Here is a 22,717-nt window from a genome sequence, read left to right on the forward strand (position 1 = left end):
GGGTCATTCAATTGTATCAATTCCTTCATTCTCCAGGAACTGGCTGCATACTCTTGCACATGAGACCGGGCATTGTCATGCACCAGGAGGAACCCAGGACCCACTGCACCAGCATAGGGTCTGACAGTGGATCCAAGGATTTCATTCCAACACCTAATTTCAGTCAGGGTGCCATTGTCTAGCCTGTAGAGGTTTGTGCGTCCTTCCATGGATATGCTTACCCAGACCAGCACTGGCCCACCACCAAACCAGTCATGCTGAACGATATTACAGGCATCATAACATTCTCCACGGCTTCTCCAGACCTTTTCATGTCTGTCACATTTGTTTAGAGTGAACCTGCTCTCGTCTGTGAAAAGCACAGGGCGCCAGTGGCAGACCTGCCAATCCTGGTGTTCAATGGCAAATGCCAACTGAGCTCTACGGTGTCAGACAGTGAGCACAGGGCCCACTAGAGGAAGTCAGGCCCTCAGCCCATCCTCATAAACCCGGTTTCTGATTGTTTGGTCAGAGACATTCACACCAGTGGCCTGCTAGGGGTCGTTTTGCAGGGCTCTGGCAGTACTCATCCTGTTCCTTTTTGCACAAAGGAGCAGATACCAGTCCTGTTGGCGGGTTAAGGACCTTTTATGGTCCTGTCCAGCTATCCTAGAGAAAGTGCCTGTCTCCTGAAATCTCCTCCATGCACTTGAGACTGTGCTGGGAGATACAGCAAACCTTCTGACAATGGCACGTATTGATGTGCTATTCCTGGAGGAGTTAGACTGCCTGTGCAACCTCTATAGAGTCCAGGCATTGCCTCATGCTACCATTAGTGACACTGACCCTAGTCAAATGCAAAAATAGTAAAAAACAGTCAGAAAAGAGGAGTAGGGAAAAAAAAGTCAGTGTCCTCCACCTATAAACCTATTCCTGTTTTGGAGGTCATCTCATTGTTGCCCATCTAATGCACCTGTTTGTAATTTGATTAACACCAAAGCAGCTGAAACTGATTAACAACCCCCTCTGCTACTTAACTGACCAGATCAATATCCCAGGAGTTTAATTGACTTGATGCTATACTCTGATTATAAAGTGTTCCTTTAATTTTTTTGAGCAGTGTATTTTATGTTGCTGTCTTTGTCCTCATTGAACATTTTCTGCTCTTGGTTAATTTAACGCGGGATTAACAGGAAAGTGGAGGTGGAGTTTCTCCATAGGGGGAAATACAGTATTATAAACACTTAGAACCTCTGTCGATGTTTATGTTGCTACTATGTCTCCATTCCCTCCCTTCCTCATTTTCTTATGTTTTCAAAACTAAAACAAAATTTTAACTGGATTCTATTTTATAGAGTTTCTAAACAATACCCACACCTGAGCAACTCTTAAAATATTCCCCACTTTATGTTATCAGCTGTGTCAGTTAGGAAGGCCTTGTTCACAGGAGTGTTTGAAGAAAGTACCCAGAGTGCATTCCAGCAAGGATTTTTGATACTGTAATTAATTAATGGAAGCTGCAGCCAATATTCTTCCTGATAGCTCTACCAGACAGCCCCACAACTACCAGAAGAACAACTGAATGATATAAGAAGAGTAACAGGAATACCAGCTGTCCAGTATAGACTCATATGTGTTGGGACCAACCATACTGCCTATCAGTGGGTTAATAATTCTTATATAATCTATATGAAGGGGTGATTTAGAGACTGACAGTGATTCTTTCTAAACAATTAAAAAACAGTAGATAACATTATGAATTTTAAGAAGAAGAAGCATGTCACTGAAATGTGTAACTTGAATGTTGCAATGGACTTGTTTTTGACTATGGAAGTTTGTCTAGATTCTTTCCTTTACCTATGGAATTGCAAACGAAACTATCTCTTATATGTGGTGGTTAGACTTCTGTGCAGTGTCCTCCTTTTCTGTTACCATAAGGCAACAATTATTTTCTTAATCATGTCATGTTATCAGTTCAAAGTGAATGTTAGATATTCTTACTTTGGAAAAGCGCATGTTGGGTGTACTGTGCGTGTTCTTTATAAACCTTCAGGTATTTATGCTGCCTTGCGGTATACTGTATGTTTTTTATGTTTAATTTGAATAGCTGACATTGAACCGCAGTATCTCTAATATTTTCATGGAAAAAAAAGATATTTGCTTTTTGCTTTGAATTCTGCTCAGACATAACTACTGATTGACTCTAAGTAATGCAGAACAATGTGTTTGCATTGTTTGTCTTGTGCAATGTGTGGTTTTTATATACTGACAGTAGCTGACCTTGCCTGGAATTTATTTATTTTCAATATCAGACACCAGCCCCTAGGGCTACAGTACATTTGATGTAATTATCTTTATCAATGCTACCAAGCAAGATGTCATCTTCTTTTAACTGACTAACATAGCAGAAGATTGGGTTATTATGAGTGTGGCTGTCTAACTTCTATCTTTGTTGTTTCAGGCTATTGTACCTGCACAGTTTGAGACCCGTATGGCCAGTGGACTGGTTAAAGGTCATGCTTATTCTGTAACAGGAGTGGAAGAGGTATACTATAAATATTTATATTGCTTGAATAGCACAGAGGTGGTAAAAATGTGTTTAAGGGGTCAGCATTTCCAAAACTGATATTACTTGCCCACCGTAGGCTGTCATATGACGTCCTGGGCTTTAAGTGGTGATATTTGAATGATGCCTGCAGATGCAGGCATCATTCACAAATCTTTTCCAGCCAGCAGTTCCCTGCAATGTAAAAGCCACCATAGCAGCTGTTTAGCCACTTGATTGCTTTTACGGTCTCTCCCGTGCGATCGAGAAACCAGATAATAAAACCGTTGATGGCGGGGGTTTACCATAGAGCTGGCGTGGACCAGATGGTTTATGGCCATATCTATGACCCTCGGAGGCCGGAAGCAACATCATGATATCACTTCCGGCGCCGGAAGATGTAAACACCCATTTATTTATTTTTTTTTTTGCTGGAAAGCCTAAGATCGATTTTTTTTTTAATCTCAGCCTTTTCAGCACAGAGGAGAGATCTGGGGACTTATAGACCCCAGATTTCTCCGTAAAGAGGACCTGTCATGTCGACTCCCTATAACAAGGGATGTTTACATTCCGAAAGATGTAAACACTGCCATTTATTTATTTTTTTGCTGGAAAGCCTGAGATCGATTTTTGTTTTTTAATCTCAGCCTTTTCAGCACAGAGGAGAGATCTGGGGACTTATAGACCCCAGATTTCTCCGTAAGGAGGACCTGTCATGTTTACTCCCTATTACAAGGGATGTTTACATTCCTTGTAATAGTAATAAAAGTGATTAAAAAAAATGTAACGGAAATGTGAAAATAATAAAATAAATAGTGCCCGCATATGTAAACGGTATTCAAACCACACAAGTGAGGTAACGCCACAAACTTTAGAGAAAAAGCAATAATTCTAGCCCAAGACCTCCTCTGTAACTCTAAACTGGTAAAACATCGCCTATGGAGATTTATAAGTATCATAGATTGTCCCTAGTTCACAAGCGTGTGCGATTTTGAAGCGTGACATGTTATGTATCTATTTACTGGAAGTAAAAAACGCATTTAAAAAATTGCTGCGCAAATGCTGTGTGATGTAAAAACGTTGATGCATTGCAACGACCGCCATTTTATTCCCTAGGGTCTCTGCCAAAACAATATATATATATATATATATATATATATATATATATATATATATATATATATATATATATAGTGCTTGGGGGTTCTAAGTAATCTTCTATCAAATAAACACTGATTTTTACATATACGAGAGAAATGTCAGAATTGGCCCGGTTGGCAAGTGGTTAAGGTTCTGGTGCTAGGAAACTGTGTCACCAACCACCGTCACCAAGAGACTAAACCACGTAGGAAGTACATGGCGCGCAATGAAACTAATGTTTATGGTACAATAATATTTTAATGAGGTTTTTTAAGAAAGTACAAAACAACAGATCATCCATGCAGGGGGTTGGCAATGGCAATACATAGTCAGATGTCTTGCCCATTGGAGGACAGGTAGAAAACGACCACACTGGGATAGATGTGCTCTCATACCTAGAGCGGCCACTTGATAATAAGATAGCAGAGGGACTTATTATGACCACCAGGCATTTCACCTAAAGGAATAAATGCAACAAAAACAGGATGCTTTTTAACCACTTAAAGACTGCAATACGTATATACTTTGTGGCTTTGAAGTGGTTTACAGAGGTTATGGTTGAAGCTGTCATCTATAACCCTGATATATTTTTATTTATTTTTTAAGTTGCCGATTCTCTTACTCATAAAAGCAATATGAGCAACTATTTAGCTGCTGGATCACTTTAGAAGCAGTGGGAGGGGTCGTCCCCCCACTGCTCACTGGTGTTTCTCTGGCTTACCGTGTGACATATTAGGTATCTATTTACTCAGGGTTATATCATCTTTTATATTTTACCATAAAATTGGGTTATATGTTGCGTTTTTTGCATTAAAATTCATTAAGTGTATTTTTTTCCAAACAATTGCATTTGAAAAACAACTGCACAAATACTGTGTGACAAAAAAAAATTGCAACAATTGCCATTTTAGTCTCTGGAGTCTCTGCTAAAAAAAAAAATATAATGTTTGGGTGTCTGAAGTAATTTTCTAGCAAAAAAAATCAGATTTTTACTCGTAAACAAAAAGTGCCAGAAAAAGGCTTAATCCTTATAAAGGTTGTAAACTCATGAAAAAAAAAAAAAAAAAAAAACCTGTAAGACAAAGGCATAATGAACTAGTATGCATTGCATACTAGCTCATTATGTAATACTTACCTTAGAACGAAGCTGTTCCAGTGGCACCCACACCCCGCTGTCACCGCTGACATTTTCCCCCGGAGTTTCTTCCGGGTTTGTGAGCTCCGTCGCTGTGATTGGCCGGCGCTGCGATGACGTCACTCCTGCACATGCACGCGGGATCTGCCATTCTTCATGGCACAGGGCTCGGAAGGAACAACACCCTTGACCGTTCCTACAGAGTGCATGCGCCAGTGATGTCACTGGCTGCATGTCATGTAAATATCTTCTAAACGGTACACGTTTAGGAGATATTTACACTACCTATAGGCAGTGCCACCGTAAGAGCATTAAAGGGCCCCGGGCAATGCAGTGCACTGGGGCACTGCCTACACAATCACCCACGAGGATAAAAAATGCAAATTATCGATAAGGCTATATTTATTGGTACGGCAGTGCCAGGCTAACGACAGCTTCCAAGTTCGGCGGCTGTGTCCAGGGAACACACACACGGACGGGAGTCAGACTCGACTGTCCTCTGTGTGCCTGTTCCCATGGAGGCAGAGAGGCATTCCTGCAGTTGTAGGCTCCCCCTCCATGACCCAAGTGGCCTGAAAACAGCGAAGGGCCCGACAGGCGTTTGTCACTTGCTAAGTTAGGGGGCGGGATGCACACCAGAATCGGGACTAATGCTTGGCTGAGGCTGGGTCGCTGGGCAGGTGCCCAGCATGCCCATTCAGTAACATGGCCCTGCCCATAGGTAAGCCTTTTTTTAGGCTTACCTATAGGTAAATGTTTGCAGAGGAAGTTTACTTCCGCTTTAAGTGGTACAAAGTACAACAGACACATATTGGGACTATGAAAGGTGTATATTGGGACTATGTTGGTATATTGGGACACATATTGGGACTATGTTTTCTATGGACTGACCCTTTAAAAGTTTAAATGTAAAATGTTCTTTTCAGAGAGCTTTTCAAAGAGCTCTGTGAATTCTGTAATGCCATGAATGTCTAAACCATACATTTGCAGGGAGCAGCAAAGTTCATTTATATACTGTATCAGTGGTCTTATCATGATAGTGTAACATTATATAACAATATACCTAAGCAACCAATCAGAGTTAGAACGGTCATATGCAGGAAACACACAAATTCTGGTTTCTATGAGGTAATGCACTTTACAATGATGCCATATTGTTCTGCCTTACTGAATAAGCCAATAAATCTGTAAAAAAAACATTCACAGAAATAAGATAATTCAATCATAATGCATTCATACTAGTTTAGAAGCATTCAATGTATAAAACATAGTTCTTATTGCAATATTTGTAGTAATGGCTAATGACAAAGCTGTATCTTTATATTTTCTACCATACAGACAACATTTAAAGCAGATAAGGTAAAGCTTGTCCGTCTAAGAAACCCCTGGGGACAAGTGGAATGGAACGGATCCTGGAGTGATAAGTAAGCTTGACACAGCCTTTTGAATTATTCCCTGGCTGGTGTTAATGGCCCTAATTTGTCAAATAGGAAGGACAGAATGATAAGTGTTTTTATGCCATTTTCCAAAATGGCCTTGCAGAAATGAGGGTTGAAACATGACTATTATGAGCACATTTCCATTCCTCCAATTTGGAACACAGAAAAAGTGTCTTCTCTTTGGTTTCAGGCGAAATAAAAACAGTGCAATGTAATATGTTGGGTCTTTGTGACCTGTTTGCTGCTTTTATCAGTTTTGTAATAGGGCTAATTTTGATTTTAATGCAATCATTTATTCTGTTACCTCTTTTACAATGTCACATCCCTAAAAGTCCTAGATGAACAAACAAGAATCCTTTGTCCTCTATGGGTTCTTTTATTTTCTTGTTATAATATGTAATCTTCCTAATTGGCACTTATTTGGTTAATCTATGCCAACTGCATCTAACTTAGCTGCTAGAACCAAAAACAAATCAAAGACCCATCTATATATATATATATATATATATATATATATAAAGTTTATATGTATGTGTACATATATATATATATATATATATATATATATAGATAGATACATATACACCCTTCACATTTTTGTAAATATTTTTATTATATCTTTTTCATGTGACAACACCGAAGAAATGACACTTTGCTACAATGTAAAGTAGTGAGTGTACAGCTTGTTTAACAGTATAAATTTGCTGCCCCCTCAAAATAACTCAACACACAGCCATTAATGTCTAAACCGCTGGCAACAAAATTGAGTACACCCCTAAGTGAAAATGTCCAAATTGGGCCCAATGTCATGTGACTCATTAGTGTTCCAAGGTCTCTGGTGTGAATGGGGAGCAGCTGTGTTAAATTTGGTGTTATCGCTCTCACTCTCTCATACTGGTCACTGTAAGTTCAACATGGCACCTCATGGCAAAGAACTTTCTGAGGCTCTAAAAAAAGAATTGTTGCTCTACATAAAGATGGCCTAGGTCAGGGGTAGGCAACCTTGGCCCTCCAGCTGTTGTAGAACTGCAAGGCAGAGGCATGATGGGATTTGTAGTTTCAGCACAGCTGGAGAGCCAATGTTGCCTACCCCTGGCCTAGGCTATAAGAAGATTGCCAAGACCCTGAAACTGAGCTGCAGCAAGGTGGCCAAGACCATACAGCGATCTACCGGACAGGTTCCACTTCAGAACAGGCCTCCCCATGGTCAACCAAAGAAGTGCACATGCTCAGCGTCATATCCACAGGTTGTCTTTGGGAAATAGACGTATGAGTGCTGCCAGCATTGCTGCAGAGGTTGAAGGGGTGGGGGGGGGGTCAGCCTGTCAGTGCTCAGACCATACGCAGCACACTGCATCAAATTGGTCTGCGTAGTTACCCTCCCAGAAGGAAGCCTCTTCTAAAGATGATGCACAAGAAAGCCTGCAAACAGTTTGCTGAAGACCAGAAGATTACTGAAACCATGTCCTGTGGTCTGATGAGACCAAGATAAACTTATTAGGTTCAGATGGTGTCAAGCCTGTGTGACGGCAACCAGGTGAGGAGTACAAAGACAAGTGTTTCTTGCCTACAGTCAAGCACGGTGGTGGGAGTGTCATGGTCTGGAGCTGCATGAGTGCTGCTGGCACTGGGGAGCTACAGTTCATTGAGGGAACCATGAATGCTAACATGTACTGTGACATACTGAAGCAGAGCATGATCCAGTCTGTTTGGAGACTGGGCCACAGGGCAGTATTCCAACATGATAACGAACCAAAACACACCACCAAGACGACCACTGCCTTGCTAAACAAGCTGAGGGTAAAGGTGATGGACTGGCCAAGCATGTCTCCAGACCTAAACCCCATTGAGCATCTGTGGGGCATCCTCAAACGGAAGGTGGAGGAGCACAAGGTCTCTAACATCCACCAGCTCCTTGATGTCGTCATGGAGGAGTGGAAGAGGACTCCAGTGGCAACCTGTAAAGCTCTGGTGAACTCCATGCCCAAGAGAGCTAAGGCAGTGGTGGAAAATAATGGTGGTCACACAAAATATTGACACTTTGGGCCCAATTTGGACATTTTAACTTAGGGGTGTGCTCACTTTTGTTGCCAGCAGTTTAGACATTAATGGCTGTGTGTTAAGTTATTTTGAGGGGACAGCAAATTTACACTGTTATACAAGCTGTACACTCACTACTGTACATTGTAGCAAAGTGTCATTTCTTCAGTGTTGTCACATTAAAAGATATAATAAAATATTTGCAAAAATGTGAGGGGTCTACTCACTTTTGTGAGATACTATATATATAAATATATGTAGATATATATATATATATATATATATATATATATATATATATATATATATATATATATATATATATATTATATATATATATATATATATATATATATACCCTCTTCCAAGAAGCCTATCCTACCTACACCTAACAACGGTGTTTTCATTTTCTTCATCAGCTCATTCCCCACAGTTATTACCTTTTGTTTTACCTGACCCTTCCTTCTAGATTGTAAGCTCTAACGAACAGGGCCCTCTGATCCTTCCTGTATTGAATTGTATTGTAACTGTATTGTCTGCCCTTATGTTGTAAAGTGCTACGCAAACTGTTGGCGCTATATAAATCCTAGATAATAATAATAATGATAATATATACACTGCTCGAAAAAATGAAAGGAATACTTTAAAAGCACATCAGATAGCCAAATGCAAGACTAGTGAAAAACTGTAAAAGAAAGGAGTAGGGGAACAAAAGATTTCAGTGGCCTCCACCTGTAAAACCATTCCTGTTTTGGGGGTTGTCTCATTGTTGCCCATCTAGTGCACCTGTTGTTAATTTAATTAACATCAAAGCAGCTGAAACTGATTAACAACCCCCTCTGCTACTTAACTGACCAGATCAATATCCCAGGAGTTTAATTGACTTGATGCTTTACTCCAAATAGAAAGTGTTCCTTTAATTTTTTTTAGCAGTATGTGCGTGTGTGTGTGTGTGTGTGTGTATATATATATATATATATATATATATATATATATAAGAAAAATTGCGCTAAATCAATAAATATAAATCATAAAAATGTGAAATTCTGTAAGTGATATAGTGAAAAAATGTCCATAGCTCATCGATGTAAAACACCTGTGAAGTGAAGAGTATCTTCAAAAGTATTCCTCCCACAAACGTGTGGTTATCAACACCCAAAGTGAAGTTCCTCCACCAAGTTAAGATGGCCTCTTACCGTAACAAGGAGACCTGTAAAGGTCAACAACACCTGTGGTATAACCCCACCAGGGCCTCTATTATGTTGAGGAAAAACGGATAGGTAATCCTGAAGTAGATATCCACGTGTCTACTTACGCAATTATAGAGATGTCATTCAACATAAAAGATAGAAGATACTCTTCACTTCACAGATGTTTCACATCGATGAGCTATGGACATTTTTTCACTATATTACTTACTGAATTTCAAATTTTTATGATTTATATTTATTGATTTAGTACAACTTTTCTTTTATTCCACTAGTCGTAATCAGTTACAGCTTTTTTTGTGATTGCACATATTAGAGTAATTTTATTTGTTTTAGCAATGTATTTATTGACACCTAACTTTGCATTGAAATAGTTGCTACTGAGTGCAGCACAACTGCTAGTAGTGTGTTCATTCAGCAGAAAAGGTACAGTACATGGCGTTTGAAGCAGGACAGCTATGTTAGGTGGTTACTTAACGTACTTTATTTGTATTCATTGTAAAAAAAATCTGGGAATTTTTAAACTGAGCTTATAATCAGAAAAAAATTATAATTAGAGTATACCGTCATGTCATGTGTTAAGTAGTAGTTGAGCTTGTCACTACAGATCCCGGGTCTGCAGTGAGAACTGAAAAATCATACACTGCTGATCGCTCAGTTCTGCCCCTCCGCTCTAAGCAGAGAGCCGTGACTGTCAGTGAGTGGTTGTCTGTTCTCTCCTCCAGCACTCCAGTGAGTGAGGGCTGGGGGGGGGGGGGGCAGGAGGGGCTGGCTCAGGCTCTCAGGGTGAGTCAAGTGCCGGTCCAGGCATCTGGGTGGATCCCGACTATATGGGTTGATCACGACTATATGGTCAGAATCTTTCCTGAGCATGGACATGCTGAGTGTCGTCAGCCGACAGAGGGCTTCAGCAGAATAAACTGCACTCCTGTGACCCTTATGCCTCGTACACACGTGCAGATCGTCGGCCAAACGATCGGCCGTCTTTTGTCCCCGGGCTGTCGTGTCTGTTGAAAAGTGCAAAAGACTGCACAAGAATTTTGTCCGCCGACTACAGCCGACTGCAGAAGTGATGTCATGTGATGGTTAACTTTCCCTGTGTTTTTTTCTTTTCTGAGCATGCCCAGTCTTGCAAATCTGCTGTCTGTCGGCCGAATTCTGTACTGACTGGCGAACAATCGGCCGATCTGGTGTCGGCATACAAAAACTTTAATGCCTGCACTACAGATTCTTTTCGGCCGAAAGTGCGCTGTCGGCTGTCGGAAGCATCATACTAACAAGCCGAAAATCGGCCGATCGGTCGTCGGCCGAATCTTTTCGGCCGACAATCTGCACGTGTGTACGGGGCATTAGTAGAAGTATAGACAAAAAGCTTTAGCCATACCCCTCCTTTAATCCTTGTTTTAGTGTATTCCTTTAATAATTCAATAAAAATATATAAGACACTTTAATTCAACTTCATCTCAATGTACTTCAAGCCCTTCACTTCAGTTTCAGTCCATTTCTTGGACTGAGACTGGACTACAAAGTTAATATTTGAAATGCTTTGGGTCCCTTTAGTGCTCTAGTCCCCTGAATACAGATTTGATTGCCCTTAAAACCAACTACTATTAGATAGTACCATGCATATTACACAAATGCTGTGCTACTAGTTATAATAGGAAAGTTGACCCATAAACAATAACATTTACAAAAAAAACTAAAATAACACCCCTTTTAAGAGCCGGTTCACACTGGGGCGACTCAAAGTCGCGCCGACTTTGAAGCCGCCCCATGCAGCGCGACTTCATTGCGGCTTGCAAACAACTTCTCTAATAGAAGTCAATGCCAGACGCTCCGAAGTCGCCCCCAAGTAGTGTAGGAACCTTTTTCTAAGTCGGAGCGACTTGAGTCGCTCTGATTAGAACGTTTCCATTGCACAGAATGGAGTGCGACTTGTCAGGCGACCAAGTCGCCTGACAAGTCGGGGCAGTGTGTACTGGGACTAAAATGTTGATGAGTAATTAAGTGTTTACTAAGTAGCATTTAAAAAATATTGGAACTCAGAATAAAGAGAGATTGGCCTGTAACTTTCACAATTGGTCAGGTATTTTCCCAGCTTGGGAATCACAGTGATATGAGCTTCTAAAGTCTGGAGAAAACTCAAATGATTTTTATTGCTTTCTCTGTAATCATTGGGAAGAGTCACCCTCTCTGTTTCTCCTGATGACCATTATCAAAAGGGACTAAAAGTGAGGAAAAATCCAAAATTCAGAGTCGTTAAGGAAACCGGTATAGAATGGCAAACTTCCAATGGGACACTTGCTGAGTAGATATTGCTTTAGAGGGGGTTTTCCTTCCCGTTGTGTCTATGGGACAGGAAGAGAAGTTACATTTCTCCAATGTGACACAGGTGGCAAAAAAACCTAACATGGGTTTTTGACCCTTTCCTACTATGTCCAAAACATAAACTGTTTTGGCTCTGGATTTTCTTTTATTACAGATGGATATTTATTTGAATAGATTCTAATAGATTAAGGCCAGATAATAATATATGGTCTTATAGCCATTGATGATGTCATGAAATCAGGTCTTCTTCCAGTCTGGATAGCACCTCATTGGAAGATAGTCTCTAAGTTTCTCTCATAATCAGCAATGCAATATTAATATCAATTGCTTTATTACCATACTGTACGTTGGTCTAGCTCAAACTTGTTACATCTATATATATATATATATATATATAAATTTTCTACATTTGTTACGTATTATATATATATATATATATATATATATATATATATATATATATATATATATATATATATAAGAATGAGTTCTAGCTCAGGCTTGTCACAATTCTTTTTTAAAATCTATTTGGCATTCTGGTAATTATGGTATGCTCTGTCTTTTGTAGCTCAAAGGAATGGAATATAATTGAGAAATCTGAGAAATCTCGTCTACAACATCAGATAAAAGAAGATGGTGAATTCTGGTATGGTAAACATAGCTTAGTGCTATATTCTGATGACATTTCTTTCATCTAAGTACATACATAATGGAAATCTATGATATGAATATATTTTTTATTGCACAGTAAAAAGGTATTAAGGATTTTCGCTATTTTCTTGGAAACAGAAATAAAAGCGCTAAAAATCAGCAGTGACATAGAGATGTATTTTCTAACTGATTATTGAAAAATTAGTAACATACATTAAAATATACTTGAAGATTTCAGTCTGCCCATATTCTAAAGATAGTAATATTCTTATGGAATTTCTTGAAAGTAACTGAGCTCCTGAACTTGATCTGTTTACTTGATTTTTTTTTTATTTTTTATCAGGGAGTTGGTTTTAGAACACTATTCTCTACATTTTGTTCACAGGGCCGGCCTTAAGTGTTCAGGCGCCCTGTGCGAGCTAATCCTACGGTGCCCCCCCCCCCGCATATTTTCTTGCACCTTTTACATTAGAGACCCCCCTTACATCAGAGACCCCCCCACACAGCCCCCCTTACATCAGAGACCCTCACAGAGGCCCCCCTTACATCAGAGACCCTCACAGAGGCCCCCCCCTTACATAAGAGACCCCCACAGAGCCCCCCTTACATCAGAGACCCTCACAGAGCCCCCCTTACATCAGAGACTCTCACAGCCCCCTTACACCAGAGACCCCCACAGAGCCCCCCATTACATCAGAGACCCCCCTACACAGAGCCCCCCTTACATCAGAGATCCCCCACACAAAGCCCCCCTTACATCAGAGACCCCCCCACACAGCCCCCCTTACATCAGAGACCCTCACAGAGGCCCCCCTTACATCAGAGACCCTCACAGAGGCCCCCCCTTACATAAGAGACCCCCACAGAGCCCCCCTTACATCAGAGACCCTCACAGAGCCCCCCTTACATCAGAGACTCTCACAGCCCCCCTTACACCAGAGACCCCCACAGAGCCCCCCTTACATCAGAGACCCCCCTACACAGAGCCCCCCTTACATCAGAGACCCCCCCACACATAGAGCCCCCCTTACATCAGAGACATCCCACACAGAGCCCCCCTTACATCAGAAACCCCTCCACACAAAGCCCCCTTACATCAGAGATCCCCCACACAAAGCCCCCCTTACATCAGAGACCCCCACCCAGAGCCCCCTTACATCAGAGACCCCCCCCACACACAGAGCCCCCCTTACATCAGAGACCCCCACACAGAGCCTCCCTTACATCAGATACCCCCACACACAGAGCCCCCCTTACATCAGAGATCCCCCACACAAAGCCACCCTTACTTTAGAGACCCCCCCACACAGAGCCCCCCTTACATCAGAGGCCCCCCTTACATCAGAGACCCCCCTACACAGAGCCCCCCTTACATTTAAGATCCCCCACACAAAGCCCTCCTTACATCAGAGACCCCACACACAGAGCCCCCTTACATCAGAGACCCCACACACAGAGCCCCCCTTACATCAGAACCACCCCCCCACACACACACAGAGCCCCCCTTACATCAGAGACCCCCCACACAGAGCCCACTTTACATCAGAGACCCCCCATACAGAGCCCCCCTTACATCATAGACCCCCACAGAGCCCCCTTACATCAGAGACCCTCACAGAGCCACCCCCCCTTACATCAGAGACCCTCACAGAGCCCCCCTTACATCAGAGACCCCCACAGAGCCCCTCTTACATCAGAGAACCTCCACAGAGCCCCCCTTACATCAGAGACCCCCCACAGAGCCCCCCTTACATCAGAGACCCCCCACACAGAGCCCCCCTTACATCAGAGACCCCCCCACACAGAGCCGCCCTTACATCAGAGATCCCCCACACAAAGCCCCCCTTACATCAGAGACCCCCCAAACAGGGCGCCTTACATCAGAGGCCCCCCCTTACATCAGAGACCCCCCACATAGAGCCCCCCTTACATCAGAGACCCCCTACACAGAGCCCCCCTTACATTAGAGATCCCCACACAAACCCCCCCTTACATCAGAGACCCCCCACACAGAGCCCCCTTACATTGGAGACCCCCACACAGAGCCCCCCTTACATCAGAAACCCCCCCACACAGAGCCCCCCCTTACATCAGAGACCCCCCACACAGAGCCCACCTTATATCAGAGACCCCCCCATACAGAGGCCCCCCTTACATAAGAGACCCCCACAGAGCCCCGCTTACATCAGAGACCCTCACAGAGCCCCCCCTTACATCAGAGACCCTCAAAGAGGCCCCCTTACATAAGAGACCCCACAGCCCCCCTTAAATCAGAGCCCCCCACAGAGCCCCCCCCTTACATCAGAGACCCCCCACAGAGCCCCCCTTAAATCAGAGACCCCCCACAGAGCCCCCCTTACATCAGAGACCCCCACACACAGAGCCCCCCTTAAATCAGAGACCCCCCCACACAGAGCCCCCCTAAAAGAGACATCCCACACAGAGCCCCCCTAACATCAGAGACCCCTCCACACAGAGCCCCCTTACATCAGAGACCCCCCCACATAGAGCCCCCGCTTACATCAGAGACCCCCTACACAGAGCCCCCCTTACATTAGAGATCCCCCACACAAAGCCCCCCTTACATCAGAGACCCCCCACACAGAGCCCCCTTACATCAGAGACCCCCACACAGAGCCCCCCTTACATCAGAAACCCCCCCACACAGAACCCCCCCTAACATCAGAGACTCCCCCACACAGAGCCCCCCTTACATCAGAGACCCCACACACAAAGCCCCCCTTACATCAGAGAACCCCACACAGAGCCCCCCTTGCATCAGAGACCCCCCCTCACACAGAGACCCTTCACACAGAGCCCCCCTTACATTTGTTGCAGGAGAGCTTACTTACCTCACTATGGAGGCTCATGCTGTCTGCAGCTTTTCTTTTTTTCTTTAAACTTCCCATACACACATCCCCGGGGAGTGTGGGCGGGCAGACCCAGGAGAAGGGGCGGGAGGAGGAGGAGCTGACAATCTCTCCTCTGGCGTCCCTGCAGAGAGGAGGAGGGATCTGTCAGCGGCGGCGGATCTGAGGCTGAGCTGTGTTAGATACACAGCTCAGCCCTGCAGCTATAGGAGACCGAGGCACGGCGGGAGATAAGCGGCGCCGCGGCCTGTGTTGGTCCTGTCCAGGCAACGGTCACCGCTTACCTCCCACTGTGCGGCTTGATCATCTGCGAGCTGTGATGGCCGCACGGCGCCCCTGTTGCCCATGGCGCCCTGTGCGGCCGCACAACTCGCACACCCCAAAGGCCGTCCCTGTTTGTTTATTAATCTAAACTTACACTAATGGAAATCATTTCATAATAAACAGTTAATGATTTTTCACATTCAGCTATAGTTCTGTTAGTTTGCCCAAACCAGCACTGAGGGTCAACTACTAACATAGCCACAACATCATCTGTTGTCTCCTGCCAATATCCGACAGACTCTTCCTAGTGAGGGAGATTTAGACTCACACTACCATAGGACAGCTGAACACTTTCCCACAGACTTCCTCCTGGCAATCTCTCATGAGCTTTTCCAGACCCAACTTGATCCTTGAACTTGTGAATAGGTCCCCCAGTTAATCCTAGCTGGGATCTAAATGTTTTCACACAATTGTCCAGAAGACAAGGGAAAAGTAACAGAGCACCAGCCTGTGAAACACTGATCAGTCCTAACCGATTAACCCCCACTCAACTGATTACTGAGGAGCCAAGCAAAATATTCCTAGCAGCCTACTCTAACCTAGGAGGATGCTACATAACTTTGGATACAAAGAACATAAATGTATTCTGCAACATGTCCTATTTATTATGATCCAAAAAAATATATTCGTAGTACAAAATATGGTGTTGATATTTACAAATGAAAAAAGGTATGATTTTTAATGCTGTGTTTTTTTTTAATACCTTCTCTTTATTAGGGTATATAAAAAGTAAGTGGTTACAAAACATGGCCTATTGGGCATACCCAGGCCAGAAAAGTACATTAACATCTTCTCAAGCTTATTAAACTTGACAAGGAGAGGTATAGCAGGGGGGGGGGGGGGCAAAAGGAAGAAAGCCCTACAGGGCAAGTAAACAACCCAGAATGAATATGTGAAAAAACCCAACCAGGGCAATAGGCACATCAAAATACAATAAGCAAAAGGGCAGCAATAGAGCAACAGACCGTATACTTAAGTATGATGAGGTTACACATCAGTATAGATCAGTATAGGAGTCGGTAGTGTCAGCAGAATTAATCCAGAGATCCCACACTTTATTATATTTCTTTGGGCAGCCCCAAGATAAATATGCTGCTTTGTATAAAGGTATCACCGAGTTGACTAGAAAAAGTTAATAATCTATGGACAGCGGCATTGACTCTTTTCACTTCATGATAACCACCTTTCTTGCATAGAACAAGAGGAGGCCCAGTAGGGTTCTGGTTGCTCTGGAATTGGCTAATGGTTCTACTAAACCTAATAGACAATTTTGAATTTGTAATGGAACAGGAAAAGTGGTAAGGCGTGTAATAAAATGCAGCATTTCAATATTAGAAAAGATGAGGACACTCTCTAAGCATATGCATATAGTTAACCGACCCACTCCCATCATGCCAGCAGATAGGGTAGATACTCAGATACATTATATGGCGTGAGATAGATTCTATGTAAAATATTAAACTGAATCAGTCAATCCCTTTCTGTTACTAGTTGAAGAAAAGGGTATTCACAATACCTCCCAGTCATCATCCTCCAGGTCTGCCACCTTCTGCTACCATTTAGTTTGGGACTCCAATCCTTTATATATAGAAGGCTAGAGGGTCTTGAAGATATTAGAATTATGTGTATTTTTTTAACACAATACTGCAAAATGAAAACCTAGTAATGAACTATTGGGTTATGTAACTATTGGATGCTAAAAAAAATTTTTTAGGTAAAGTTGATCTAGGGAATTTCCGATTGCCTCTCGGGGGATCAGGAAGGAATTTTTTTCCCCTGCTGTAGTAAATTGGATCATGCTTTGCTGGGGTTTTTCTTTTCACCTTCCTCTGGATCAATTGCGGGTATAGGATTGTGTATATGGGATTGTATGGTTGGGTTTTCAAAACTTTTTTTTTTTGGTTGAACCAGATGGACTTATGTCTTTTTTCAACCTGACTAACTATGTAACTATGTAACTAAAGCATGATAACGTTGAAAAATAAAAATAATTTAACCGCTTGCCGACCGCCGCACGACTATTTACTGTGGCGGTCAGCCCCTCACAGGCAAAGCGACGTAGTACTACGTCGCTAGCCTGTGAGGGTCTAGGGAGCTAGCGTGCGCCCCCGGAGGCGTGCTCCCGCACGGTCACGGACCCCCCCGCGCGTCTGACCGGCGGACCTGATGTCCGCCGGTCACTCGGCGATCGTCGGTGCAGAGGGAGAAAGGCAGACGGCTGATGTAAACAAGCCGCCTGTCATTCTCCCCTGTGTAGGAATAGTGATCATACGGTTCTACTATGTAGGACCATTGATAACTGTTCCAACACCTCAAGCCACAGCCAATCACAGTTAGAATCACGCCCCTAGGGACACACATAACCCCTCCCTCTCAAAAAAAGTTAACCCCTTCACTGTCAGTGTAATTTTACAGTAACAGTGCATATGTATAGCACTGATTACTGTAGAAATATCACTGGTAACCCCAACAGTGTCAAAAATGTCAGTTTTTTTTCTCTCTTAGTTGTATTCTATATAAAAAAAATGTTTAAGAGACATGGGAGAGTATCGCTGTTTTTCATGATATGGCTTAATATAAGTTCTATAATTCTGATTATATCTGTTAAGACGGATGATCTATATACAATGGACTATGATTGAAATAGTTACATGTTAATATTTGAGCCATGTGATTTGGATTTGGAATGTGATGTTGGAATGCCTTCTTTGTCTCTTTTGTATAAACAAATAAATTAAAAAAAAAAAAAAAAATGTCAGTCAAGGGTCCAATCTGTCCGCCGCAATGTCGCAGTACCGCAAAAGAAAATCGCAGATCGCCGCCATTACGCGTTAAAAAAAAAGCCAACAAAAATGACAAAAATGTTTCCCTTTGTTAGTAAAGGCGATAACTTTTGCGCAAACTAATCAAAATATGCTTTTTGAGATTTTTTTTTTACCACACATATATATCAGAAAACAAATTTGCCGAAAATGTTAAAAAATTTTGATTTTTACATTTTTTTTGGGGGGGGGGGAATTTCATATAAAAAAATGTGAAAAATATTGTTATTTTTGCAAAATTGACGCTCTTTTTTTGTTTATGGCGCATGATCAAAAAATCACACAGGTGATCAAATACCACCAAAAGAAAGCTCTGTTTGTGGGAAAAAAAGGACGTCAAATTCGTTTAGGTACAGCGTCGCACGACCGCGCAATCGTCCGTTAAAGTCACTCAGTGCCGAATCGAAAAATAGGCCCTGGTCAGGAAGGGGGTAAAATCTTCCGGGGCTTAAGTGGTTAAAAAAAATTAAGAAAGAAAAGTATAAGAAAGAAATTAATTAGGGAAAAATCTGTGTTAACACAGGGTTCTCCTGCACAATTATTACTATGCAAATATTCATGTGAATGGGGCAAATGTTAGGAAAACATACAATAAAAACTGATTGGTGGATAAAATTCTTCCCACATATTCAATTGTCATCTGTTAGTGGAGCAGTACAGTGTCATAGTGCAAAGTCTTCCTTCCCAACAAATTTGGTGGCTGTTCTGCATACAGTATAATGGTTTAATAGTATTTCACCATATTACATATAAATATACAGCTACACTATATAGCATATACCAGGTGTAACAATTTAATTCTTGGAATGCCCACGGCGTAGCACTAATAGCACACAGCCATTCGCATTTGAGCATGTTCTGACATGTTCTAACTTTCACTCGCCTGGGTCGCAGACCAGATGACTAATGGGCCATACACACTATAAGATTTTCTGAAGACTTTTTCCTTTAGACTTACCAAAACCATATAATATGAGGTCAAACCTAAACACTTTACATTTGTATGCAATCTGGCAGGCCCTTGCACTACATAGAAAAGGTAAATCTGAAGGAAATCTAACCACAAAAGTTGGATAGTGTGTATCCAGCTTTAGTCTTTACAAAGTAGTGGAAGAAATAACACGTGCGTGTGTTATGCTGTTGATGGAAAATCAGTGACAGGGATCTGGAGCGGCGGATTAACATCCAATTTTGTGTGAACATTGGCAAAAGTGCGAGTGAAACTTTAGCTGTTACAACAGGCTTATGGTCATGACGAAACCAAGTGTTTTTGAATGGCATAGGTGATAGGTGGTTTAAGGAGGGGCGGGAAGATGTCCATGATGACGCAAGAAGTGGGCAGCCAAAAATGCAAAGGATGGATGCAAATAAGGACAGAGTACAAACCCTCCTACTCTCAGATCGAAGACTGAGTGTGCAAATGATGGTAGAAAAAAGCAACGTGAACAGGTAATAGCGCAGCAGATTCTAACGGAGGATTTGGGAATGAGAAAGATTTCCACAAAGATGGTGCCTGAATCTTGACAGAAGATCAGAAAGAAAGTTGTCTTCAAATTTCATCCAGTGCATAGGTAAGCAAACATTTTTTTACAGTGCATTCCAGGAATTACATTGCCACATCTCGTATAAATAGTAAATGTAATCCTTCTTTAACTGTTCTTTCTCAAATAAAGGATAGGTATGGGGACTATATTTTGCATCGCAAGCTCAAATTGTAGCCTAGGGTGGCAGAATTTCCAGGGAAAGTACACAGGCTTTTACACCTCATCTTGTCAACTGTCAGTAATCTAATCTAAATAAAAGATGCACTTTTTTTTTTTTTTAATGGTTTAGAGTGGGAAGTCTCAATCTTTCTTCAGTCAAGGCACTCTTTAAAATTATAGACATTTCAAGGCACCCCATTCCAAAATGTAAAAAAACCACACTAACAGTTTTACTTATTACAGCAACATCCACACATGTAGAACACCCAACATTGGAGGTGATTTTTTTTTCTTCCAAAGCTAATACATCTTTGCACACTGGTACTGACTAGTATTTTAGCATACCTCTCCTCCTTCACTCAGCTAAAGTGACCCCAGTGCTGATGGAAAGGGGCAGGGAGCGGGCAACCAAGGATGCAGGTACCTGACATCCTTATCAACCAATTGCATCATCGGTCGGGAGGATGCCGGCTGCTAAAAGGTTATGTTGGTCAGGCTTGATCCACCCACTGGCTTGTATACAATTTTTGGGCATTTTGCTAAGGTATCTCTGAAAAAACTGGAAGGCACCCTGGTTAAAAAAAAAAAAAAGCTGGTTTAGAGTACTGTGTACATACAGCTTATCCACGTTGAATATATACACATTTAGACTTGTGACAAGCCCAACTGGGACAGGGGCTTTTGGAGGGGACTGCAGGCTAGCCTCTAGCCTCTCCTACTGACTATGGGTTCTGGCTTTTGAAGGGGCTCTATTCTTAGGAGAAGTGTGCCTTGAAGAAACTTGGAGTTGTTTTACTTCAGATTTGGGCCCATGTCTCCCTGAAAAACACAAGCTCTGGGAACCTAGGACCTGGATACAGATTTGGGGCCTCTGTGCCCAAATTAGCGATTACTGCTTTAACCTCCCTCCTAGACTCAGTGCAGACGTTAATATAATCAACTCAAAACAACCTGATGCTGGGGTCTCCTGCTTTTAATCTGTTTACTAAGTTGTCTTTCTCTCATGGTATAATTTCCCCATTGTATGCCTCCTATGTGTGAATTTCCATTGTTAATTGAGTCACCTATTGTTTTGTTCATTGGCCAATCCTCTTGGAGGTTCCTACATGATGGCATTAGTCTTGTATCAACTCTACCTCGTTATCTAACCGTTGTGTGATGTTTTGGGTAATATATATATATTTTTTCATGTGGTGACTGCCCTATTATTGAAGTATATAAAAACCTGTATTTCTATACAATAAACAGTCATTCCTTTGGTTTTACCTCAACATCTTGTCTGTGTATGATGCTTGAGGCAAAAGGGCTGGTATTAGCTCTTGGTCTGCTGGAAGGGTTTGGGAAGCAGGAGGCAACATTTGGCGGAAACACCTAAGCGGGGTGCAAAGCGGTCTGTCACAGAACTGAACTGCTATCAAAACAGATTGACAGTTTTCCTACTTTTCAAGTCATTTTTAGGCAATGATGCACAGTGAACAAAATGTCTATTTCAGCTTCTACTGCCCCGGCAAAGCAAAATCTTTCTAGGGGGATTAAAAGTAAAAATCTGTCCCAGGGTATGAAGCAAACAATAACTAATAAAATAAATCATGCCTTAGCATTATACATTTATTAATCATACTGTTCTTTTTAGGATGTCCTTTGATGATTTTATGAAGAATTTCACAAAGCTTGAGATTTGTAACCTAACAGCAGACGCTCTGGAATCAGACAGGTTACAAACATGGACGGTATCCGTTAATGAGGGGCGATGGGTCCGAGGCTGCTCTGCTGGTGGATGCCGAAATTTTCCAGGTAAAATCTATGTTTATAAAACAGAGGTTTAAGTGGCATATGTAGTGTAGGAAGCTTGACATTTATATTGCCCAAGGATCCCTCCTCTTTCAAGCCCATTAATCAGAAGGTATTTTCCCAACCTGGCTCAAATTTCCAGTAACACCTAGGGTATCATAAGAAGTGGTAATGAGTACTAAGCCGATACTCATACAATATATTGAAGTGCAACACTTCAGAATTATTATTAAGTAAAAAAAAAAACTGAATTCAAACCAATAAATCGAAAAATCAAAAATTCTAAATAAACATTCCAACACCCAGTGCTCTGTGCTTCCAAAATTAACCTCTCCAAATCTTTATATTACAAGTGCTTTTCCAATTGCTTATCCACCACTAAATGCAATGCCTGCTCACCTCCCACAGAGTAATTTAATGCCCACCATCATTATCCGACTGATGTCAGCTTTTCCAGGAATAGGCCTGTTCACTCCCTTCCTCCACTCTGAGACTCGGGTCTATCTCCTCTTGTTAAATCCACCATGTATTACAAGGAACAAAAAGGCAACACCATAGTGCTTTCCATATAAAACAGGTTTATTATCCCCCACTAATAAAAACACTTACAAATATCTCTATTGCAATGCGCTCTAAAACAACTTGACAGCCAGCTCACCTCTACAATCCTGACCGTGCTCCAATTGGGCTTGCTCATTAGGCAAGAAGCTGAGTCATCCTAACCCTTATATAGTCTAAAACC

At 42.1% G+C, this 22,717-nt stretch overlaps 1 protein-coding gene across 3 annotated transcripts in view; it reads left to right on the forward strand.

Annotated features, from left to right (window-relative positions):
* The window catches only part of CAPN3 (calpain 3), a 268,573-nt gene that overhangs the window by 153,231 nt on the left and 92,625 nt on the right, over positions 1 to 22,717 (forward strand). For all 3 annotated transcript variants that reach the window (XM_082275014.1, XM_082275015.1, XM_082275017.1), the window contains 4 exons: positions 2,441 to 2,524; positions 6,138 to 6,223; positions 12,383 to 12,460; positions 21,818 to 21,978. In XM_082275014.1, coding sequence (XP_082131140.1) covers positions 2,441 to 2,524; positions 6,138 to 6,223; positions 12,383 to 12,460; positions 21,818 to 21,978 — 409 coding nt within the window. The remainder of the gene's footprint in view (positions 1 to 2,440; positions 2,525 to 6,137; positions 6,224 to 12,382; positions 12,461 to 21,817; positions 21,979 to 22,717) is intronic.

The sequence above is a fragment of the Pelophylax lessonae genome (assembly GCF_965119305.1).
Source record: "Pelophylax lessonae genome assembly, chromosome: 13".
Taxonomy (NCBI): Eukaryota; Metazoa; Chordata; class Amphibia; order Anura; family Ranidae; genus Pelophylax; species Pelophylax lessonae.